General features: G+C 54.7%; 1 protein-coding gene across 2 annotated transcripts in view; it reads left to right on the forward strand.

Moving 5' to 3' along the window:
• Window positions 1-23,644, forward strand: part of SYNGAP1 (synaptic Ras GTPase activating protein 1) — a 30,360-nt gene extending 6,716 nt beyond the window's left edge. The window contains exons 4-19 of one of the 2 annotated variants that reach the window (XM_049890261.1): window positions 5,656-5,747; window positions 6,156-6,277; window positions 8,135-8,288; window positions 8,519-8,617; window positions 9,614-10,240; window positions 10,367-10,511; window positions 10,679-10,823; window positions 12,324-12,560; window positions 12,701-12,902; window positions 13,107-13,285; window positions 13,922-13,963; window positions 14,352-15,429; window positions 15,806-15,979; window positions 17,699-17,910; window positions 19,003-19,093; window positions 22,882-23,644. In XM_049890261.1, coding sequence (XP_049746218.1) covers window positions 5,656-5,747; window positions 6,156-6,277; window positions 8,135-8,288; window positions 8,519-8,617; window positions 9,614-10,240; window positions 10,367-10,511; window positions 10,679-10,823; window positions 12,324-12,560; window positions 12,701-12,902; window positions 13,107-13,285; window positions 13,922-13,963; window positions 14,352-15,429; window positions 15,806-15,979; window positions 17,699-17,910; window positions 19,003-19,093; window positions 22,882-23,028 — 3,746 coding nt within the window. In that variant the 3' untranslated portion in view covers window positions 23,029-23,644. The remainder of the gene's footprint in view (window positions 1-5,655; window positions 5,748-6,155; window positions 6,278-8,134; window positions 8,289-8,518; window positions 8,618-9,613; window positions 10,241-10,366; window positions 10,512-10,678; window positions 10,824-12,323; window positions 12,561-12,700; window positions 12,903-13,106; window positions 13,286-13,921; window positions 13,964-14,351; window positions 15,430-15,805; window positions 15,980-17,698; window positions 17,911-19,002; window positions 19,094-22,881) is intronic. The other variant, XM_049890272.1, reaches the window with a different exon arrangement.
• The last annotated feature ends 993 nt before the right edge of the window (window positions 23,645-24,637 follow it).

A 24,637-nucleotide genomic window follows, 5' to 3' on the forward strand; every position in this document is an offset into this window, starting at 1 on the left:
AGAGAGATGCCCTCAGCCCCCGGAAACCCCCTGGTCACTGCCCCCTTCCACTGCATTCCCCTTCCAGGACCAAGGATCCAGGCCTCCATACCCCTCATCCCCTGGGTGGCCCCTTTCTCCCATCAGCTCCCCTTCCCCTCAGGGATTCAGACTTCCACTGTCTCTCCCCGTAGAGGAAACCATGGCCGGGCCACATCTCTTGGCTTCCTCCATCCCTCTTCTGATAGGCCCAGGCCTCAGTGCCTTGGGGGCCAGCTCTGGGACCCTAGGAGGGTGGGTGGCTAGGGAAGTGTGTCATTGTCATGGAAATCTCTGACCATGGGGGTGTGTGGGTAGCACATCTCTGTGAGCAAAGCCAGGTGGTGGTGGTGGTGGTGGTGGTGGTGGTGGTGGTGGTGGTGGTGGTGGTGGTGGTGGTGGTGGTGGTGGTGGTGGTGGTGGAGTGTGTACAGAGCATGTGTGTGATGTCTGTCACATCTGTGTGTGTCATGTCCGTGTCTGGTAAAGACGTGTGTTTGTGTGCACACGTGCATACCTGTGTGCCCAGGCCAGAATGTTCACATGTTCACGGAGCATGTTTATCATGTGTCCCTGTGATTGGTGGCTCTGCCCACATATTCTCCATTTTTCTTTTTACTGAGTCTTCAGGGTCTGGGGTTTCTGGCCTGGTCTCCTGTGTGTTTTGGGTGGGGGTACCCGTGTGTGTTTGGAGTTGAGGGTGGTATGTGGAGGTTGCTGTGTTGGGATTCAACAGGGGCTGAGAGATAGCCCAGGGGTATATATATTTTGGGGAGGGTTTAGTGAAAGTTCATAGGTGGTGAACCTTTAGGGTCTTCAGAGGGTCGTGAGATTTGTAAAAGGCATGAGGGATCCGTAGGGGACATTGGGGTCACTGGGGCCTTGGGGGGCCCTTCTGGATGGGTATGTGCTGAGGCAGTGAACGCTCAAGCTCGGGAGAGGTCTCCGGACCTTTGAGGGGAATTGGAATCCAGGGCTTTTCCTCTGCTGGGTGGAGCCGGCAGCCTCTCGGTGTTGCCGCCTCTGTTTTGGGGGGTGGTCCTGCTTAGAAGGGGATGGTGGGAGGCCCGGTTGGTTTTGGGGGTCCGCTCGCCCCCCTCCCCCGTCTCTCTCGCGCTGTCTCTGGGCGACGGGGCTCGTGACAGAGGCGGCCACGGCAGCAGCGGTCGCCTAGCAACGGCGGCGGGGCCCGGGCAACGGCGGCAGCGGCGGGAGCGGCGGCGGAGGGAGCCGTTCCCGCGGCCGTCACCGCGCGGCCGTCCCGGCCGTGCCGGCCGTCCCGGGCCCCGCCGCCGCCCCCACCGCGCCGGGCGGCGCGAGCCGGGCCGCACCGCCCCCTCTCCCACCGCACCCCGTCCCCCCCCCGCGCTGGGGTGGGGCCCCTCCCCCACCGGGGACACCCCCGCCCCGCCGGTCTCCCCGGGGGCGGCGCGAGGTAAGGGCGGGGCCGGGCGGACGGAGAGCGAGTGGGGGGGGGCGCGCAGGGGGGGGCGCGTGTGCGTGGGCGCGGGGAGGGGGGGCGGGGAGGCCGCGGCGGCGGCGGCGGCAGCTGCTTCCTCCGCATGTTCTCGCTGAATCTTCCGAGTGGGGGGAGTTATGGTAACCGAAGGGGGTCTGTGGAGGTCGGGGGGTCAGGAACCATCATCGTGGGAGCCACGGTCGCGAGCGCGCGGGGGCGACCGGTGGGGAGGGTCTTGGAGCCCCTCTGTGGAAGGGGCAGCCCGTGTGTCCGCGTGTGTGTTTGTGTTCATGCTCGTGTCCCCTGTGTGTCGGTGCCATGTGCACCCAGGAACCTCTGTTCCTCGTGCATACATGTGCAACCAACCACATGCAAGTGTGCCTTGCCTTGTCCTGCCTCTGCCGGGTTCCTGCCTAGGGGCCTGCTGGTTGGGCCACTGGCTTGTGGAGCAGTCCGTGGACATCTTGGTCCGTGTCACCCCAGACCCTTAGGATGCATGTCCTCGGCTGGGGCTCACCTCCGGTCAGTCTCCTATGTGTGGGGATGTGTGGCCGCATAAGCAGGATTTTCTGTGTCCCTGCTGGCAGGTGTATGTCTTTGCATGCGTGTTCCAGGCCATGCATTGGCCTGGGTATCTGTGTCAATCCCAGCATGGGTGTCCAGGGCGTGTCTGGATGTGGGTGGTGTGTGAGTGGTGGTTGTGGGGAGAAGAGTGTGAGTGTGTGCTTTGGGATCCTACCTTGTATGAAATACCTTTAGTTTAGGCACGCACGACCCTTTGCTTGGTCAGGGAGTGGGGACAGAAAAGCCGAAAAGAGCAGGAGTGGGGTTAAGAGGAAAAGTGGGGCGGAAAGGGAAGAGGAGGAATGAGAGAGTTTGGAGAAGAGAGAAGATATAGAGCCAGGGAGACAGAATAGCTGGAGAATGGGAATGTGGGAGAGAGCTGGAGCTAGATTTTGGAAGAGAAGAGGAGCCAAGAGAGTCTAAGATGGGGACCGGGGACCTGGATGGAGATGGTGGAAGAAGGGGCCTGGAAGTGGAGGGTGGGGGAGGAGAGAGGCCTTTGGGTAAAGTGATCTCTGAAAGAAGAAAGGGGGGTGGTCCGAGAGGGCATCAGATTCAGGTAGGCCCTGTGGGATGAGGTTTGGTTGGATCAGGGGAGGCCACTCAGGCATAGAGGCTGGCTTACAATGGGCCTTGTCACTGCAGGGACAGTCATTAGAGGTTCCTGTCCCCAGCACAGAGTTTTGTCTCCCATATTCCTGCTCTCTGTCCAACCCTGTTCCTCATCCTTCTCTCTCAACCTCCCTCCCCTGGCTCCCCTTGAGGAGCTGCCAGCCGAGTGTGGAGAGAAAGAAAGGCCAGAGGGAAAGTTAGGGATTTGGGGAATTGGGAGGCAGGGGGAGATTCTATGGGTGATGTCAAGATTAGAGAGGTTAGAGAGGCCGGAGTCCATGTCCTTGCAGTGTATGTGTGTGTGTGAGCGCTATTTTGTGTGTACACAGGGTGTGTACATGTGTGGGTGTATGCATAATGCCTGTGTTACGGGTCTGTGTAGGTGGCTGTTACGTGCGTGCACGCATGTATACATCGTGCAGGGATGGGACCTGGAGACCCAGGATCACAGTGCATGCTTATCAGGTTTGCTCTGTGTGTGTACATGGGTGTGTGATGTGTTCTTTGTACATGTCACTACACACAGCACTAATAACAGGATGTCCTATGTTTCTGTCACTCTGTCCCCTTCTTCTCAGTGTTTCCGCTATTTTTCTTGCAGCAGTGAGAGTCTTTGTAAACGTATGTGTGTGTGTGGCCTCCGTGTACCTGTGACTTATGTGTGAGTTCGTGGATCTTAGTACCTGGTGAGGGGTATAAGGTTGTATTACTTCCAAAAGCCATGTGAACCAATTAGCAAGTTTTTTCTCCTTCTGTTAATTCCTTAGTTCCGAAGCAAATTTTAATGGATTTAAAGTTAAACTTGATTAGAGGAGCTAGCATGTGAAAATAATGGCTGAGCCAGGTTCCCTGCAACGAGACTGAGGCAGCCATACCTGAGAAATACAGAGAAATGTGATAGGAAAGAGATATCTTGAACCCTTAGATGCGTTGTTTGGAGTATAATGGAAGGATAATTAACATATTTGCTCCTCATTCTTTTCTCTGGTAGCAGTTGCTCATGCCTGTGCTGGGAGTCAGGGAAGGGCTGGGGGAGCAAATAGGGTTGTCCCGAGACAGGGTGGATGTGGTTGTACTTTTCGTGTGAATGGAGGATGTTTGTGCATTTCGTATATGGGGATACTTTGATGTCTCAGGCTCACAGTGTGCTCAAGCATGTCCTGCTACTACAGGGGTTAAACTCACATTCTCCTGGTGTGGGGGCTGTATGTGTGTCAGGGTTAAATGTCCATTTGTGTAGTGTGCTGCCCACATGATTGCCCCAGGAACTTGGGCCACATGTCCACACCAGCAGTCCTCATATAGGTGTCTGGGTCCAAGTATTTACTCCTCTATTGCAGTGTTCACATATGTCTAAGCATGTATCCTGTGGGGGTGTGGGGATCTGCACCCCTGTGCTCACAGTTGTCTGTATGTCTCATAAGCACATATCAATTAAACCAGTTGCCATTGAGTTAATTCCGACTCATAGCGACCCTATGTGTATCAGAGTAGAACTGTGCTCCATAAGGTTTGCAATGGCTGGTTTTTCAGACGTAGATCCACAGGCCTTTCTTCTGAGGCAACCCTGGTTGGACTTGAACCTCCAACCTTTTGGTTAGCAGACAAACATATTAGCCATTTGCACCATCCAGGGACCCATATGTACAGAAGATCCGTATTTATTTATGTATTTTTAGCTCCTTATTTATTTTTTGTATTGTGGTGTATATATACGTGTACCCCCACAGCTCAATGTATGTCTGTGCTCTACGCGTGTTCCTGAGGGACTAATGAGGGCTCCTGTGTCATGGGATCCACATTTTTGTGTGCAAACCTCCTAACACCTGGGTTTTATAGGTAAAAAGGGAAGCCAGGGACTGATTCTAGGGCAATTTTTGTAATTCTGGAAGCAGACAGTGAAAATGAAACTGTGGTCGTCCCTTGTTCCGGAACCCAGAGGGTTAACAGGCAGCTCTTCCGGTTCCGCCCCCCCAGCCTGTAGCTTCTTGTTGCCGTGGAGATGGTGGCCCCGCCCCTGATGCAGCACCGGCCCCCCCATTGGCTGCAGTGGTGACTGTGGGGCTGAGGGGGGAGCCCAGGCCTGGGCAGCCATTCTGGAGCTGGAGCCGGAGCTTGGCATCCCCCCACTTTCATTCTCTGGAGCCCCTCGGCCTCTCTAAATCCCTTGGCAGCAGAGCCTCAGCTTCCCTCCTCTTAGCCGCCACTGCTTCAGACTGTTGCCAGTCTGAGCTTCATCCGCATTCATCTTCCCCCTCCTCTGCCTACCCTCACTGGGGAGTCCCCAGAGCCCCCACTGCCAGGCCTCCCCACTCCCTGCCCACTCCCTTGCAATCTTTTTTTCCCTCTTCCCCTTCAGACTGCCTGCCACTGCAGTGCACGTGAAACTGGCCCCTTCTCTCCCCTCCCCCTCACCTCCTGCCCCATCTGCCCCTTCTGTGGATTTTCTGATGGCCAGCCCCCACAGGTCCCTTCCAGGACCCCCCCATCCTTTCTAGGGGAGGGGTCATGAGACAGCCCTGACACTCCGGCCAGACAGGAATTCCAGGAAGGGGGACAGGTTGAAGATGTCCCCAGCCTGGGAAAGAGGAAAGCCTGCCTATGGGCAATGACCTTTGACCCATTTTTCTCCCCAGCTAGCCCCTCCTTGTCGGGGCGGGAGTGGGCACCAGGGAACTAGCCTCCCTAGATCTTTGGTATCTTTTATTTCTTGGGTGTTACTAACCCTCTCAGCCATGTCCCCCTGCTGACTGCCAGCCCCAGTCATGGGCCTAAGGCCTCCCACCCCGTCCCCCTCCGGGGGCTCCGGCTCGGGTTCCTTGCCCCCTCCTTCCCGCCGCCACCAGCCTCTCCGTCGCCGCTGCTCTTCCTGCTGTTTTCCGGGGGGTAGGTGAGGCCAGAGCTAAGGGGCAGAGGGTGGTGGGGTGATGTGCTGGGGCCAGGGGTGGAAATTCCCCCCAACCCCCTCTCCAACTTTCCCTCTGGCTCTTCCTCTCCTCCAGAATACCACTTGGGTCGCTCGAGGAGGAAGAGCGTCCCAGGGGGAAAGCAGTACAGCATGGAGGCCGCCCCCGCTGCACCCTTCCGGCCCTCGGTGAGTGAGTAAAGGCACCTGCCAGATGTGGCTTACCGGGGGCCCCCTCCCCTTCAGTCCCAGCTGGAGCCCCAGGATTCTGAGAAAGGGGGCAAGAGAGAGAGAAAGAATGTGTTTGTGTGTCTCCCCACCTCTTCAGTTTCCCCTTTCTTGGCTCTGCCCCCCTCTTCTCGGACCAGCCCTCCCACCTTCTCCAAGCTGGTGCGCGTGTGTTTGTGTGTGCGCTCGCACCCGTGGGAGCGAAGGAAGACAAACTGGGAGCGGGGCTCCTAAACCCCTTTCCTCACCTTTCGAGGCTTCTGTTTTTCTCCCACCATCCCACCTTCATTAGGGACTTTCTACCAGCTGAGGGGTGACTAGGTAGAACTGACCTAGCCCCAATCCACCCCATCCCCATCCCCCCCCCAGCAAGGCTTCCTGAGCCGCCGGCTAAAAAGCTCCATCAAACGGACCAAGTCACAACCCAAACTTGACCGGACCAGCAGCTTTCGCCAGATCCTGCCTCGCTTCCGAAGTGCTGACCATGACCGGTACAGGGGCTCAAGCATGTGGGATGGGATGGATGTAACAACCTGGGGGCTCTGATATGAGCTGGGCAGGAATGAGGTTATCTGAGCACAAAGGCTGAAGGACTCAGGTTGGTTGAGAGAGATTATGGGGCAGAGGACAGAATGGAGTAGAAGAGGAGCTGGGTAAGGATTTGTAAGCAGCAGGAGAGGGGTTGGGTGCAGGGAGAGGACGGGCAGAAAAAGGAATGAAGGTGAAGCCAAGGAGGGACTCTTCAGGCTGACAGAAGGCTAGGCTCCCGCCCAGGTTTAAAGGAACTATACAGAAGGACAGAGAAGGAGTGAGGAAGCCCAGGAGGAACATTTAAGGAATCCGGGGAAGAGGGTGGTAGTGGGTTGGTGGGGGAAGGAGCAATATGAGCTAGGTAGAAGGGAATGGCAGGAAGTACAGGGGGCAGCAGGTTGGGGTGGTATTGGGGTGGCAGATATTAATGGGTGAGGTCTAGGGCTATAGAAGGGACAGTATAGAGGCTGACCGGGGTTGGGGGCTGGGGCAGATGTATTGGTTGACAGAATGGGGAGGGGAGGCTGTAGGGTTAATCCAGGGATTGAGGCATGAGGAAGAAGCCTTCAGAGAAGCCCAGAGGGCACTGTCCCTAAAGCCAGGGCTAAAGGAAATGTACTGATGTTTGCCTTTGTTATCTGCCTCTTGGGGTCCCTTTCTGGGTTTCCCTCTCACCCAATCACTCCCCGGGAAGAACCCTATCTTCACTTTCCCCCATGTCTGGCCGCCCCCAGGATTGGGCAGGTAGGGAGGTTGGGATAAGGTGAGTCACACATTCCCTTGCCCCCCTCCCATGCCGACAGAGCTGGATTTGGGGCCGGTGGGGGGTGAGGGCATGGTATTCCTGGCCGCGGGGGTGGGGGGCCGGGGGAGCGTCGCGCTGACGGCAGCCGGAGCCGCGATGACGGGGCTGCTATAAATAGCTTCATGGAGGCTCCCACACCCGAGCTCCCCCTCCCGGTTTCCTACTGCTCTCTACTCTTAGTCCCCTACCATCTCCACACGGGCGACAACTCTGTTGCTCCTTATTCTGGGCCCCATCCGCCAGTCCCCTCAGCCCCTTGATCTGCTCTCCTGCAGTGGTTTTCTGTATTTCCACCCATTCTTCTCCTGCCTTTCTTTTCCCATGTCAATCTCTCCAGCTGGTCTTCCATCCTATCTTTCGGCACATATCTTTGTCTTTCTCTTTTCTACTGCTTGTCTTATCTCCTTTTCTTCCCCAGCACTTCTTCAAGCTCCTATCTTTACTCTTTTTTTTTCCTGCCATCAGCTTTCTCCAATTTTTTATGATGTTCCCTCACTCTTTCCCCTGACTCCACTTAAACTTGCTCTTTTATGCATTCATTCATTCATTTGTTCTTGTAATCATTAAATGCTATTAAGCACTGCTGTGTGCCAGGCCCAGGCCAGACAAACCTTATTATCTTTTCGCTACCTTTGTTTTTTTCCATTTTTTCCATTGTATTGGGGCTCTGGTAGTCACCTAGTAAATTCCACCTAGAAGTCTCTCAAGCCCAACTTATTCTCTTCTTTTTCTGCCATGAATCATTTCTGGGTTAAGATATTTCTAGGTATCCCCACTCCTCACAACCCCTTAGGTATGCACTGTGAAGAGGACTTAAAATGTTCTAGGTTCTCAAACATCTCTCATGTCCTTCCCCAGGGATAAGCTACATTTCTCTCTGTGTCTGTGTAAGAAGGGGTATCAGGAGACCCTTTCCCTACATCTCCATCCTACAGCCAGATGATGCAGGGCCGCTGAATGCGTAAGAACGGTGGGGGCCCTGACCATTTTTCCTGAACCTCCTGCCTGCCAGGGCCCGGCTGATGCAGAGTTTTAAGGAGTCGCACTCCCATGAGTCCTTGCTGAGTCCTAGCAGTGCGGCTGAGGCCCTGGAACTCAACTTGGATGAGGATTCCATTATCAAGCCAGTGCACAGCTCCATCTTGGGCCAGGAGTTCTGTTTTGAGGTACTGGGTCTGGTGGGCTGGGGAGGGCCAAAGGGCAGGGATATGGTAGTGGGTGGGGACAGAAAAGCCTGGAGAAAGTGACACAGATGGCACTATCAAGGAAACAGAAACCTCTGGGGCTTGGAGAAGGGAGGAGAGGCTAGGGAGGAAGAGATGATGGTGGAGCCTCCGGTGCATAGGAGTCAGCTCCCCTCTGGAGCATCATCTCTCAACTCCACACCTGTCTCTAGGTAACAACATCATCAGGAACAAAATGTTTTGCCTGTCGGTCTGCGGCCGAAAGGGACAAATGGATCGAGAATCTGCAGAGGGCAGTAAAACCCAACAAGGTATTGGGAAGTGAAGGGGACAAAGACAGTATGGCCAGGGGGAAGGGGGAGCCACAGAGGAAGCCAGAGGCCTAGAGAGGAAGGTGAGCTAAAGGAGGGGAGGCTGGGGTAGGAGAGGGGCAGAGGTGGAGGAGACCTGGATAAGCAGGGGGTTCCTCCTGTTTTTCTCTGAGCCCCTATTTCTTTTCACTTTCTTTCCCCACTGCTTAGCCTCCCTTGTGATCTATCTCCCTACCACAGAAATCATACTTAAGAGTTGATGGAACTCTGGTCCAGCTTCCCTCTGGGCAGGAATGCCTCACTAACACCCCAGTAGGTGGCCACCCAGCTCCTGCGTGCAGAGTTTCTACAGGACATAGGAGACTGTCAGTTAGCCAAGTCTCTGGGCCTTGGTTTCTTCTCTGAAAAATTGGTGGGAATGAGGTTGAACTAGATGATCTCTAAGGTCTCATTTGCCTCAGAATTTCTACAAGTCTGTGTCCTTCCCCAGATTTTTTAGGTCCCAAGAGAAATGCTCCTAGTCCTGCCAGCTATTCTCTGTATCAAAGTTTCTAGCAAGTTCAATGTTCTGGTCACTGTCTTCTTGAGAGCTCTTGTTTCTCAGTGTCCTTCTTAAAGAACTAGACCCAAGATGCTGGATGCTTTCTAACCCATGTAGACTCCAAACACCATGTACCTTTTCAGTGCATTACAACATCACCTGAGCCTCCCCATGAGCTTGTGGCTATTTGTATCCCTCAGGCCTTTTCACACCAGCTACCAAGCCTCACCCATCCTATATTTGTGCAATTAATTTTTTTTTTTTGTCATTAATTTCTGATTGATTTCTCCTTCCAGCTTTTAAAATTCTTCCCAGTACTGACTATGTCGTCTAGTATATGAGCTACCCTTCTCAGCCTTATGATCACTGTCGGTATACTCTGTCCCACTTTCTGTCTCCCCGCTTTGGGTGTCTCCCTTTCCCTTTAACCACTGTGCCCACCTCCCCCATGCCAGGACAACAGCCGCCGGGTAGACAACGTGCTAAAGCTGTGGATCATAGAGGCCCGGGAGCTGCCCCCCAAGAAGCGGTACTACTGTGAGCTCTGCCTGGATGACATGCTGTATGCACGCACCACCTCCAAGCCCCGCTCGGCCTCGGGGGACACCGTCTTCTGGGGGGAACACTTCGAGTTTAACAACCTGCCGGCTGTCCGTGCCCTGCGGCTGCATCTGTACCGTGACTCGGACAAAAAGCGCAAGAAGGACAAGGCAGGCTATGTTGGCCTGGTGACTGTGCCTGTGGCCACCCTGGCTGGGCGCCACTTCACGGAGCAGTGGTACCCTGTAACCCTGCCAACTGGCAGTGGGGGCTCTGGGGGTATGGGGGGCTCAGGAGGAGGAGGGGGGTCGGGGGGAGGCTCAGGGGGCAAGGGCAAAGGAGGTTGCCCAGCTGTGCGACTGAAAGCACGTTACCAGACAATGAGCATCCTGCCCATGGAGCTATATAAGGAATTTGCGGAATATGTCACCAACCATTATCGGATGCTGTGTGCAGTGCTGGAGCCTGCCCTGAATGTCAAGGGCAAGGAGGAGGTTGCCAGTGCCCTGGTTCACATCCTGCAGAGCACGGGCAAGGCCAAGGTGAGTGCTCTGCCCTTAGGGAAAGGTGATACGGGAGTACATGCTTGAAGGGCAGTGAAGATAGGATACTGTCTACGTGAGCTTGAGCTGCACAAAGGCTGAGCCTTGAATTCTCCTGGGCCGTAGGACTTCCTTTCAGACATGGCCATGTCTGAGGTGGACCGGTTCATGGAGCGGGAGCACCTCATATTCCGCGAGAACACGCTCGCCACTAAAGCCATAGAAGAGTACATGAGACTGATTGGTCAGAAATACCTCAAGGATGCCATTGGTATGACCCCACTTTCAGGTCATCCTCTTCCCCAACACACCAGACGCCCGCTTCCAACGCCAAATCTGGTTACCCCAGACCCGAAGTTCACCCACCTCCAGCTTGATGCAGTCCCCTGTCCCTGCCCTTGGAAAGCATGATCTCGCCCTGTTGTGCCCTACCCCCAGGGGAGTTCATCCGTGCTCTGTATGAGTCCGAGGAAAACTGTGAGGTGGACCCCATCAAGTGCACAGCGTCCAGTCTGGCAGAGCACCAGGCCAACCTGCGAATGTGCTGTGAGTTGGCCCTGTGCAAAGTGGTCAACTCCCATTGGTGAGACTGGGAACGCTGGGCCGGGGGGCTGGGGTGGGCTGAGTCTTGTGTTCATCTGTTCATCCATCTGTCCATCCTCAAAGAGGACTGAGCACCAGTTAGGGCTGAAGGGATGTGCCAGGTGCCATAGAGCAGACAGGGATGAATGCGGCCTGGTCCCTGCCCTTCGTGGGAATGCAGAATGCAGAGAGATAAACTAGCTACATAAATAGCCACAGAATAGTTGTCGTATGTGTTAAGTGCCAGGTGAGGGTTCTCTCATGCAACAGAAGTTCAAAGGAGGCAGTGCTTTGATCGATACAAGCAGGGAAGGCCTTGTGGAGGAGGAGTTCCCTGGGCTTTGAAGATGGTGTCAGGTTCTGAAATCTGGACATGATAGGCAAGGAAGACACTTTGGAAGGCTATGGCACAGGCACATGTGTAAAGGTGAGAAGGTCCAGAGGCTTTCAGGTGACAGCAGTTAGAACAGGTTTAATGGGGTACTTGGAGAGTGGTGGGAGAGATGTCTAGACAGGTGGATTAGAGTTAGGATCTGGAAGGGCTCAGATACCAGGGTAAGGAGTTTGAGCTTCATCAGCAGGTCATGGGATGCCATTAAAGATGCTGGTGCCAGGAAGTATTATGGGTGAGAATATTAATCCATAAGTAGTAGGAGTGGGGAATGACGAGTAGGGAGCATGATGTCCAGGCCAGTTGGGGGCTATTGTTAATAGGTCAGGCATGAAGGTCAGATCCAGAGTCAGGATGGTGGTAGGAACAAATGGCAAGGTGCTGCTGTGAAGGATCTGAGGAAGGGATCAGCAGAGTTGTCAACTGATTAGAAAGGAGGGAGCATGTCTGTGGGGAGGAGAGGTTGACTCGAGGCCATGAGGTTGGTAGTTGGGAGACTGGTAGCCTCATTGACAGAACCAGGGAAGTCAGGAGGAGGAGGAGGAGCCAGTTGGAGGTATGGGGGCGATGTCGAGCTCCATGTTACGCAAGTCAAGTTTAAGGTGTCAGTGGGACACTGAAGTGGAATGGGGAGGCGGGGGAGTAGCTCTCAGCCATTGCAGGGACTGGGGATCATGTCGGGGTTACCTTCATCCCCATTTTCCTGGAATCCAGAAGAGTTGGGGGGTCCGAGCTCCCTGTACCTCAAGTGACCCTCCATCTCTCTCCCATCTCTGTCTCTTCCTGGTGTCTGTTTTTCTTCTCCTCCTCTCCTTGTCTCTCTCCCACATCCCTCTGTCTCTCTCCCACGTGTCTCTCTCCCTCACTTTCTCTTCCCTCTCCATTTCTCTCTCCCTAATCTGTCTGTTCCTCTGCCATGGCCCTCTTCTTCCAGCCTCCTGTCCTCCTCCTGCGGTCCCTTCCTCCCTGTCTCTCTCACCTCTGTTTCCACACCCTCACCTCCTACCACCCCCCTCAGCATGTTCCCTGGAAGCTGAGGGTCTCTGGGGCTCAGTCCCGGTCTCTCTCTTTCTTTCTCTCTCTCTCTGTCTCCCCATCCCTTCCCCCCAGCGTGTTCCCGAGGGAGCTGAAAGAGGTGTTTGCATCTTGGAGACTACGCTGCGCAGAGCGGGGCCGGGAGGACATTGCTGACAGGCTGATCAGCGCCTCACTCTTCCTGCGCTTCCTCTGCCCAGCCATTATGTCGCCCAGTCTTTTTGGGCTCATGCAGGAATACCCAGATGAGCAGACCTCACGAACTCTGACACTCATCGCCAAGGTCATCCAGAATCTGGCCAACTTTTCCAAGTGAGGAAAGCCTCAGGCAGGGGGTAGGGTGAGGTTGGAGGTAGGTGGAAGGGTCTCCTGAGTCCTCAGAGATCCTTAGAGAGAGGTGGATGCGAGGCCTTCTCTCTGTGTGATCTCCACCTTCTGGATTGTTTGGCCAGGTTTACCTCAAAGGAGGACTTTCTGGGATTCATGAATGAGTTTCTGGAGCTGGAGTGGGGTTCCATGCAGCAGTTCCTGTATGAGATCTCCAACCTGGACACGCTGACCAACAGCAGCAGCTTTGAGGGTTACATCGACTTGGGCCGAGAGCTGTCCACACTGCATGCCCTGCTCTGGGAGGTGCTGCCTCAGCTCAGCAAGGTCAGCAAGTGCCCCTTTGCCTCATCCCCAGATGTCTCTAGAGGCCCTTGTGACCTGAGAGACTGCCCACATAGACTTTCCTCCCCTGCCTATTCCTGGAGGTATCGCCACCATTCCTCCAGCTCAGACGCCCTCCACCTACACCCTCTGAGGCCCTCTGAGAGCTGGGCAGTTAGCCCCCGGGTAACACCCTCCCCCTTGCAGGAAGCCCTCCTGAAGCTGGGCCCACTGCCCCGGCTCCTCAACGACATCAGCACGGCTCTGAGGAACCCCAACATCCAAAGGCAGCCGAGCCGCCAGAGCGAGCGGCCCCGGCCTCAGCCTGTGGTGCTGCGGGGGCCATCGGCCGAGATGCAGGGCTACATGATGCGGGACCTCAACAGGTGAGACCTGGGACCCACACGTGTCTCTCTAGGGCTTGAAAGAATGGAAAAAGAAGCAGGTTGTCAGAGAAAAATGGGAAGGAGACAGGTACAGTCAGTGGTAGGCGGAGAGCCCTTTAAAGCCAGAGGGAGCAAGGAATGCGGAGCTCCAGGAGAGGTGCTGAGGCTCCTCCTCGGGATCGCCACTGCAAGCTCTGATTCGCTTAGTCCTTCTACCCGCCCATGCTTGTCCCACTGCTGAAGTTCAGCAGCACATGTTGGTTCAGCCATGTGTTCAAAATAGTCGAATATCTCTGGTACTAGTTGATAAATAAGCACATTCCCAGGCCCCCACCAGAACCTTGCAGACCTCCCCATGATCCAGCACTTAGAGAAGTAACAACCGGAAGCCTAGCAGGGCCTCCAGGAGTCTGCTCCAGAACCAAGGATCCATTCTGATGGGTCAGCACCCGTGCCTTACCTGCTGTTCATTATTTTGATGATTACCCTGCTTGTTCCTCTGCCTCGTGTCTCTCTGTCCATGACACCATACCCATTCCACCATTCCCACCTGTCCATTCGTCCACGCCTCTCCTTCTGCCCATCTTTCTCTCCTGCTCTCTGTCTGTGCTCGCCCCTCTTTCCATCTCTCTCCAGCTCCATCGACCTTCAGTCCTTCATGGCTCGAGGCCTCAACAGGTGAGGGGCTCTCCCCTCCCCCACCCTCCTCTCCGCTCCTCGCTGCTCCCTCTCCCACTCCACCGGCCTTCACCCTCCTCTCTTTTCCTCAATACACCCTCATTTCCTCCATATCTGCCCAGACCCTGCCCCTCATCCCTCTTCTTGCTGGCCCCATCTCCCTTCCTCTAGGCCTTGTTCCCTTCCTGGAGGGGCCTTGTCCTTTCCTTCTTCCCAAGTACCCCTTCCCATCCTACCTGCCTGCTATCTCCAGAGCTGTCTCTGCCAGCTCTCAGCCCTCCCCTGTGGGCCCCACTTTTCATCCCAAAGCCTGGACCAGACTACAGCAGGCTTGGTTGCCAGTAACCCTGGCCTTATCCTCTGCTGTGTGCCCCTTCCCTTCTGACAGCTCTATGGATATGGCTCGCCTCCCTTCCCCAACCAAGGACAAGCCACCCCCACCGCCACCTGGCGGGGGTAAAGACCTGTTCTACGTGAGCCGCCCACCCTTGGCCCGTTCCTCACCAGCATACTGCACAAGCAGCTCGGACATCACAGAGCCGGAACAGAAGATGCTGAGTGTCAACAAGAGCGTGTCCATGCTGGACCTGCAGGGCGACGGGCCCGGTGGCCGCCTCAACAGCAGCAGTGTTTCCAACCTGGCAGCTGTCGGGGACCTGCTGCACTCGAGCCAGGCCTCACTGACAGCGGCCTTGGGGCTGCGGCCTGCACCCGCTGGACGCCTCTCCCAGGGGAGTGGCTCGTCCATCACGGCAGCTGGCATGCGCCTCAGCCAGATGGGCGTCACCACGGATGGTGTCCCTGCCCAGCAACTGCGCATCCCCCTCTCCTTCCAGAACCCTCTCTTCCACATGGCTGCCGATGGGCCAGGTCCCCCAGGGGGCCATGGAGGAGGTGGTGGCCACGGCCCACCCTCCTCCCATCACCACCATCACCACCATCACCACCACCGAGGTGGAGAGCCCCCTGGGGACACCTTCGCCCCATTCCATGGCTATAGCAAGAGTGAGGACCTCTCCTCAGGGGTCCCTAAGCCCCCTGCTGCCTCCATCCTTCACAGCCACAGCTACAGCGACGAGTTTGGACCCTCTGGCACTGACTTCACCCGTCGGCAGCTCTCACTCCAGGACAACCTGCAGCACATGCTGTCCCCTCCCCAGATCACCATTGGTCCCCAAAGGCCAGCTCCCTCAGGGCCTGGAGGTGGGAGCGGTGGTGGGGGCAGCGGCGGGGGTGGCGGGGGCCAGCCGCCTCCCTTGCAGAGGGGCAAGTCTCAGCAGTTGACGGTCAGCGCTGCCCAGAAACCCCGGCCATCCAGTGGGAATCTATTGCAGTCACCAGAGCCAAGCTATGGCCCCACCCGTCCACGGCAACAGAGCCTCAGCAAGGAGGGCAGCATTGGGGGCAGCGGGGGCAGCGGTGGCGGAGGAGGGGGTGGGGGGCTCAAGCCCTCCATCACCAAGCAGGTAGGTGAGGGTGAGAAGAAGGCCAGATGGGTAGAGTGGGGAGGGAAGAAGGAAGTGGGGCTGGGGATGAGGGTGGAATAGAGACTGTGGTCTGAAGTTAAAATTTTCTCACTTCCATTTATTCATTAAACAAATGTATATATACAACACCGATAATGTACCATGTGCTGAAAATCGCTGCCTTCATGGAGCTCACATTCCAGCAGGGAGATCTGATAAATAAGTAACTGATAGAATATTCAGAAGGTGATGTGTGCTAGAGCAGGGTAACAGGATTGGGGTCGTCATCTCTCTTGGCTGTGCTCTCTCCCTCTAAGTGCACCCTGCCTTTTCCCATCTTTCTTCTCTGTTTGCCCCCACCCTTGCTGTGTCCCAGCATTCTCAGACACCATCCACATTGAACCCCACAATGCCAGCCTCTGAACGGACAGTGGCCTGGGTCTCCAATATGCCTCACCTGTCGGCTGACATCGAGAGTGCCCACATTGAGCGGGAAGAGTACAAACTCAAGGAGTACTCTAAATCAATGGACGAGAGCCGGCTGGACAGGGTACGTGGGCCCTGCCAACCTTATGCCTCCTGACCTTCCGTTTACCCACAGGGGAGGCTTCTAGTCACTTCCAAGAAAAATATTCAGGGTCAGGTACTTATGGTGGAAATAAAAGATGGAAAGGCCTGGTCCTTTCTCTTGAGAAGCCTTCAGTCTGAGAAGGGAGATCAGATAGATACACAGTCAAGCTGATTTTAACTCTATTTTGTAAGTTATACACATCGTAGACTATCTGAGGAAAAATATTTTCTACGTTAAGCTTACCTCCGTGTTCTTTCGTAGGGAGAATATAAAGGCCTGTGTTCCTGTGACTGCTCAGGAAAGGAGAAGTTAACTTTACTAACAGATAGAACTAATAAACTGGGCAGGGAGAGGGCATTGCAGTTGTACTACAACAGGTGGTTTTCCCAGTCACTGTCCCATGGGCATAGGTGAGAGAGGGTCATGTGCAGTGGTTGCATGTTGGAAAGTGGTGTATGTTGGCCCATGTGTGGAAAGACTGTCTAGACTCAGCTGGTAGAGGCTGAAGACAAAGGCCACCAAGAGCTCTGAAGCACTCACAGATAACAGCAGGGAAGTCACTAGGGGAAGCCATTTCTCCAAGGATCCTGAGGAAAAGGGTGGCTGTAGGGTTGGGGCATATGTAAATAAAGCGTGACCCCAACATGGGGGAGTGAAGAGAGGTTTCTTGGAGGAAGTGGTGTTTGAGCAGAGGAGCGTGTTGGGACTGATTTACAAGGACTTGGTTTAGCAACCTTTCCCCACCAGCTTCCATGAGAGAGTTAAGCCCTCGTACTTTAAGGTATCAATCATAGGCAGTGAATTAACAGTTCTCCTTTGCAGCTAGAATGGTGTTGAGTTATGTTTGTACCCGCTTCGGAGAACTGAGGACATAGCCTTGCAAATTATTTTTTTCTGTTCAGATGAGGAATCCTTGAGAAAGGCTCAAGATTAGCACTGTGCAATAGGACAGTAATTTATGGAATGATGGAAATGTTTTGTAGTCTATACTGTCCAATACAGTAGCCACTAACCACATGTGGCTAGTGTGATTGAGGAACTGAATTTTTAGTTTTACTTGAATTTTAAATAGCCACACATGCTAGGTAGCTACTGCATTGGACAGCGGAGTTTAGGCCGTAGAGCCAGTGGGGCAGAGAGTGACTCTTCTGAGCCCTTCCAGCCCTGGAATTCCAGGGTCATTACTAACAGAGAAGCATTCCTAGATTCTTGCCTGGGACTCACTTGATGCCCAGATCCCTATTGCAGGGACAGAGCCACATGTAGGACAGCCGATTGGCCAGGTCCCCCATGTAACATCTTCCTGTGTCTCCCCCTCATGCATTTGGCCTAGGCTGGGGGTGAGGAGTCATTTCATTGTCTTTAATTTCTGAGTGCAGTCACTCAGGTGTGTCTGTGAGTCTGTCTAGATCTCTGTGAGGGTCCTCATGTCTGGTGCACATGTGAGGGCATGTATATACCTCTCAGGGTATGGGAGTCTGTGACCTAGCCCCATTTTGTGGGAGCTTCAGCTCCATGGGAAGGGCCTCTCAAAAGCGGGTATGTGTATATGATCAATAGGCAGGGAAAGGGTGGGAGGAGGTGGCTGGGATGCCCCTCACCATGCAGGGACTGTGCTTGGCAGGTAGGATGGAGACGGGGTGGTGGGACCAGGGTGCAGTGCCCCTCACAGTGCGGGGTCTTGTGCCCGGCGGGCAGGTGAAGGAGTACGAGGAAGAGATCCACTCACTGAAGGAACGGCTGCACATGTCCAACCGGAAGCTGGAAGAGTATGAGCGGAGGCTGCTGTCCCAGGAAGAGCAGACCAGCAAAATCCTGATGCAGTATCAGGCCCGACTGGAGCAGAGTGAGAAGAGGCTGAGGCAGCAGCAGGTGGAGAAGGACTCGCAGATCAAGAGCATCATTGGCAGGTGAGGGGCGGCCTGGGGAGGAGTGGCTAGGGAGAACCTGAAGCTAAAGAGAGCAAGAGAGCTCCCTCTCCTACCTCCATCCCCAAACTCAGGAGACCGCCAGGAAAGCCCACCACCCTACTCCTAGGGAGGCGACCCACTCCCCCCATCACCAGGTGGGGAGGAGCCTCTTGGTGCATGAAATGTACCCTTACTAAACCCTGATCTGTGTCCTGATGGAGTTACTTCTGAAGTCCTTGGAAAGTCCTGACTACCCAGCCATCACTGTGTCTGGACCCAGCCTAGGCCAGGACTCCCACTGGTTAGTCTCAACCCAGGCTGTGATATTCATCCCAACCTAAGCAGAGATCCCTGGCCAGAGTAGTCCCTGATCGCCGCCATCCTGGGCAAACCCTCCTTCTCCTGCCTTGGAAAGGTGTCCCAGTAGAAAGTGAATGACCCTGTGTACTACTTTTCAACTGCTCTGCCAAGCCGTGGGTTCCAAAGGAGGTGTCTCAGTAAGGGGGCCGGTTATCCTGAGAGCTGAGGTGGAGTGACACTGAGCCCCACTTCAGTCAGAGCTAACTCCATTTTGATCCATTCTGAATGTACTTGACTTGAAACTTCTTTGGAAAACCACTGTTCTAATTGATATCCTTTATGAGGGCCTGTAACTCCCTGTGAATTCCATAAAGGACTTTGAGAATCTTCCACAAAGACAGAAGCACTGGGAATGATGATGCTAGAGATCCCTCTTGGGCTAGGAGTGTCCCAGGGGCTGTCACTGGAAATGGCCTAGGGTCAGTGAGTTGGAACAGGTGAAGTAGAATCTAGGTCCTCAGCCACAGAGGGTCTGTGGGAGGGATGCTGCTGTGGGAGTGTCTGGGTGGTAGAGATCTTTGAGACACGAAAGCCCTGGGAGAGGAAGGTGTAGAGCGTGATCCTGAGTAACAGGGAGTCTTTTGAGACGTGACAGTGGAGGGATTGAGGGAGGGGGAGAAAGATAACTCAGGTTTTTCCAGGGAGCTGTAGGGGTTCCCCAGGATCAGGAGTTCCATGGGCAGGCTCCAAGCCCGTGCCCGCCACTAACCCCACTGAAGCCCGTCCCTTCAGGCTGATGCTGGTGGAGGAGGAGCTGCGCCGGGACCACCCCACCATGGCTGAGCCACTGCCTGAACCCAAGAAGAGGCTGCTCGACGCTCAGGTGGAAATTACAATGTCATTTATCTTCTCCGTGTCCCATCCCCATCCATCCCACTGTCCTTTGTGCACTCACTGCACCGACCACCCAGCCCCATTGCCACCTGTCTCTCCTGTTGTCCTCCATTAGTCTGCTGGCTGCTCCCAGCAACCCCCCAGTGACCCCATCTTCATCCCATCGTCTGCGCCTTTGTCACTCCTGGCAGTGTCAGCCACACCCTTTCTGCCTTCCCACCCCGTCTTCCCCACACCTTTCTGCATCTCCTCAGTACCTTCTACTAGATTCCCCACTCTTGGAGCCCCCATACCACCATGCAGTGCCTTGAACCCCAAGGAGTGCAGCTTCCTCTGAGCTCTCGGACCAGAGGGGCTAGAAGCTGCAGTTTGCTAGACTAGAGCACAGGGTAATATGAGCTGTGGTTTCCCCAGGCTCTGGAAGGTGCCCTGGGGACTTGGGGTCCCCTTTGCCACTGTTCTCTTGGCTCCCCAATTTTCCTGACCCTTGGCAGCTCCTATATAGCTTCCTCCATCTGACTCTTTAGATCTTGCCTCCAAGGTCAGCTGTTTCTTCACTGTTTAAGTATGGCCTTCCTACCCCTCAGGACTGCACACCTGACTAGCTTTCCAGCTCTCACTGCACTCCCTGTCCTCACCAGTCAGCTTTCAGGGCTTTCCTTGCAATGCTACCCCTTGCTTTCCCAAAATTCTGCTCACTTTCCCACCCATGCTCCTCCTTCCTCTGCTCTGACCGCCAGGCTGCCCCCAACCATAACCGCCAAGGTTCCTGACCCCATGACCCCACTCTCTCCCCCTGCAGCTCCTCATCAGGTAATTCTCCTGGTTCCGCTTTGACCACGGGCGGAGGACACAGGGGGAGGTGACTCCGGACCACTGCAGGTTGGTCGTGAAGCCCACTCCCCTCCGACCCTCCGGAGCCTCTCCTCTCTCACCACTGCCCTCCACACCCAGAGAACCTCCACAGACCCTACTCTCCTGACACCTTTGCACAGACCTATCTCCCAAGGCACCACCCAAAGAGAGTGCTTCCTGTTGCCTTCCAGAACTGTTCCGAAATACCTTACCAATACGCAGAAGCATTTTATCCTAGGCTCAGCACAGTCACAGACCACACCCCTAAACACTCCATCCTACAAAGCCACCCCCCACAGCCTCCTCCTGACTCTAAACTCTCCTCTTCCTTGACCTCTCCAGTGTACGTCTGTCACCCCCCATTTCACCAGAGCGTCCTTGGGGGTTGTGGCGTTGGAGGTGGGGTGGAGGTGATGATGGGTTGGGGAACCCTGGCTATAGGGGCTGTGCCGACTGCAGCAGGTAGGTTGGGGTTTCCTCTTCCTTCCCTAACCTTGGTTATCTACCCCTTCTTTCTGCCCCTCACCTACTTCTCTCTCTTCTTCCTTCCCTACAACTCTGAGGCAGAAGGCATCTGGGGCACCTATTAGCCCTCATTGGGCAGGAGTTAGGAATGGGTGGTTAACTCAGGGAGACTTTGGAGGGCCCTGGAAATAATGCTGTTCAGATGTCCTGATGGTAGAACAAGGAGAACCTAATGGGTGGAAGGAGAATGGGCAAGAAAGGAACCTTGGACAGATGTTAGGATGTGGGCTTGCCCGTGAGGACTTGACCGTGTGGCGTGGGAGTTGGCTGTGGGGTGAGACATCTTCTTTCTATGATAAGATCATGGGCTTAGTAGCCATGTTGATTCCCAGGCAGAGATGCCAGGAACAGCGTGTTAAATAACCTCTCTATTCTCCTCAGAACTCACAGCCCCAAGGGGTTGCTAAGGCTACTCACTCCTCCTCTCCTGCCACCCAGTGGCCTTGCCGGACACATATTCCTACCTAAAAAGCCTGTAAATGGGAACCTGTTAGGGACTGACATCATTTCCAAGATGCTTTATTTTTATTTTTATTTTTTTTTTTTATTTTCTGTGGGATTGATCTGCAGTGGGCAGTGTGGCTCCTCACACTGTAATTTTAACTCTCTGCCTGCCCAGCCTTTCTGTCAGAGTAGTTAGTGATCTGTCAACAGATGCTAAAAGGCACCAGGGGACCTCACCATTTAAAGGACTCCTGCAGTGAATTCTTTTGTAAAATGAATAATGGCACCCTAATTTATCTACTTTCTAAATTTGGGTCCACGGGGGTGTAGGGGGCATGCCTAAGTGCTGTCGCCAGCAGATGAGCAGAGAGAAGGGAATCTGAGGTTTCCTTCCTTGCTCTCCCGCCATCTCAGGATACCCTAGCATACGTAATTTCCTCTCGCTGACTTGGAGAAAGTGTGTGATACACCCAGCCAGCTAAGAGGGCAGCTTTGCTCAAGGCTGGGGTTTTGGTGACTGAGAGTTGAGCTCTTTGATCCTGGGATGGAAGGGAGAGCTGCTCATCTGGGAGCCTTTACTTGGAATGTTTTTGTATTCTTGGAGGATATGGTCAGGCATAGCTACTTTGCCAGGCCTAAATGCCCTGTGGCCCTGGAAACAATTTGGACATTTGTTTGAAACCACTTCTGGGTATCAGTCCCTGTGTGACTTGGCTATTAAAAAATTAAAAAAAAAAAAAATTTTCTATTGTGCTTTAGATGAAAGTATTAAAATTAATTTTGACTCTGTATTTTAAAAAACCCGAGTGAGTGACCCAGAAGTACAGATGGCTTTCTTTCTCTCTCTCAGCTGAGGGTAGGAAGCAAGAATTGGTCCAGGATTAGTAGGAGGAGATGAGAATAGGACCAGAGGTGGGAGTGAGTAGGGTCTGGTACCTCTCACTCTCTAGCTGGGATCCCAGGGAGAGGGATTAAAAAGAAGATGGGGGTGGAAAGGAATGGAGCCAGTTTCTGCTTCCTGGGGATGCAGAGATTGGGGCATGCTGTGTCTCTGCAGAAGCTTCTAGTCGTTTTTTGCCAGAAGTGTGAGAGAGGCAATCCCTCCCACAACATTTTTCCCTTTCCAAATCACTTCCCTGAATCCCCTTCCTTTCCCCCCAGTACAGTTAAACCTCTCTAATTTGGAATGTTATATTTGAGAAGATGGCCACTCTGAATAAGTGACAAAACTGAATGACAGTGTCTATTTAATGAAATGCATGTCTTCAAAATACATACAGTAAGTAGAACTTGATGAACAAGGCTTTTTCCACTCGAGGCCCTCAGGGAGCATGCGTTAATGAATAGATAGGATTGAAAAGTCTGTTTTCTGGTATAGGTTAAATATTCCCTCCTACAGATGCATTTCCACCATAATTTGCTTAGCACACCCTTTCTTCAGAGATAAAGGAAAACTCAAGCCCAGTTTCTGTTCAGATTATGACAAAAATTCCAAATCCATGGGGGTTTGGATTAATGAGGTTTTGCTGTACTGCCTCCCCTTGTTCCCTCAACACAAAATTCCTACCTCGGGTTTCGGGGTGGGCTGGGAGGCGGGTCCCAAGAGAAGGAGGGTGGGCTGGGCAGGGAGTATGCGGTAAAGATAGAGGGGATTGGGTTGGGGAAAGGTAGGAACTTGTTTCTTTTGAGCTGGTTTCCTGGTGTGACTCCCTGGGTTGAAGGCCCCAGTTAGGAGTCTAGGGTTGAGATTTTCTTCTCCCTGACTCCAGAGGACATAACTTCTACTGCAGGTGAGAAACAAAACAGGATGGTGGGGATTGTCCTGGGGGGAGGGGGTGGGACATGGCTTGTGGAGTGGTCGGGCTATGGGGGAGGCCACAGCTAGGGGGCTGGCACCCAGGCTCCCGCGAAGCGTCTCAATAAGTCCGCGCTCTCCTCTTTGGTATCTTGCAGGAGAGGCAGCTTCCCCCCTTGGGTCCAACAAACCCGCGTGTGACGCTGGCCCCACCTTGGAACGGCCTGGCCCCCCCAGCCCCGCCCCCCCCACCCCGGCTACAGATCACCGAGAACGGCGAGTTCCGAAACACCGCAGACCACTAGCCCACCCAGCATCACCGACCCATCCTCCTCCTCGCCCATGCACTCCACCCCGGAACAGCACCAACCACCAGGACTGGACTTCACCGAGGGACAGCGGGAGTGCCTCCCTGGATGCCTCCTTGGGGAGCACCGATCCCCTACCCCCACTGCACCATTCCTAGAAGGGAGAGTGGGGACCCTCAGCTGCTCCCTTTCCTACCTGTCGGGGTGCTGCCCCCTCTGTGACCCCCAGGGACCCTAGCCCTAGGACACCACCTACCCCACACAGACCCCTTCACTCCGGGGTGCTATCCCCATCCTCTGCCTCATCGTTCCCCTGAGCACTGGGGGACAGACCTCGCCCCCACCCTGGGGGTGTGGTACCTCCAAACTTTCAACTTCAGGGTGATTTTTTAGCAGTAACCAGAGCTGACAATCTAACTCCCCTCCACCGCCCCATTTTGGCCTCCCCTGCCCCCCTTGTTATGGGGAGGGGACCCCGGGTGAGGGGGCCCTATTACCCCTTGATTTCTCAGGAGCGTCTGGGGGGGCTCAGCACGCACAAACTCCTTCTCCTCCCACCACTCTTAAATTTACTCCCTTCCCACCCAGAACCCAGATGGGGTGGAGGGGGCCACCGGGGCAGGGAGGGGGCGGCAAGGGGGGAATGGGAGTTGTCTCCCTTCTTCCCACACCTGATCTGCTCTCGGCTGGTCCCAGAGCGGGGTGAGGGGGCTCATGCCCCCCCCTCCCCCAGTGTGTTGGGTGGGGTGGAATTGAGGTTAGAGTGAGGGGATGGGGTTTAGGACGGTGTGTATGTGGGGGAGGACAGACTAGTTTACCTGCCATATCCTCACATACAGTCCCCCTGCCCCTCCCCTCTCTCTTCTTGGTCTCTACTCCCAGGGGGAGGGGGGAACTTACTCTAGGAAAAGCCATGTCTCCCTCCCCCCAGGGTGGGGGGGACCTGTGATGGAGGAGGGGTGTTGGGGGGGCCCCCTTCCATGACTGTGTCCCCTGGGAGGAGGTAGGACAGGGCTGTGCTTCCCTTTCATCCTCCCTACCCCCCAATCTCCCTTCTCCCCCTTCCCTCCCGCCAGCTCCAGAATTTTTCGGTGTTTCTCTGTACATAGCTCTCTGGCGGGATAGGGGAGGTAGGATGGATGGGGTTTGGGGTGGGTAGGCCATGGGAGGGGAGAAGCCCCTCCTAGGCACCCCCTCTTCCCTAACTGCTGTCCCCTACCTAGCCTTGCCTCCACATCCTTTGCGTTTGGTATTGAGACTCTTCCCAGACTCCGCCCTTTCTTTTGTATGGACAGTTCCCCTTCAGACCCATCTCCCTACACACATACACCCAGCCGGGGCCAAATTTATACTTATATAAAAGTTGTAAATATGTGAAATTTTATCCCTGTGCCCTTTCCTCTGCTTTCCCACCTCAGGCCCTACCCCTGGACCCCTGTTCCTCCTCTCCTCTTTGGCTGTTGTAATTATCTGGGGTTTGTACTGTATATATCCAGGGTGTGTGTGTGTGTGTGTGTGTGTGCGCGTGTGGGCTGGGGGCAACCCCTCTGTACAGAGCTTCCCGGCCCCCCCCCTCCACTCCCTCCCCACCCACCATCCTAAGGGT

Source organism: Elephas maximus, chromosome 1, assembly GCF_024166365.1.
Source record: "Elephas maximus indicus isolate mEleMax1 chromosome 1, mEleMax1 primary haplotype, whole genome shotgun sequence".
NCBI classification, from domain to species: Eukaryota; Metazoa; Chordata; class Mammalia; order Proboscidea; family Elephantidae; genus Elephas; species Elephas maximus.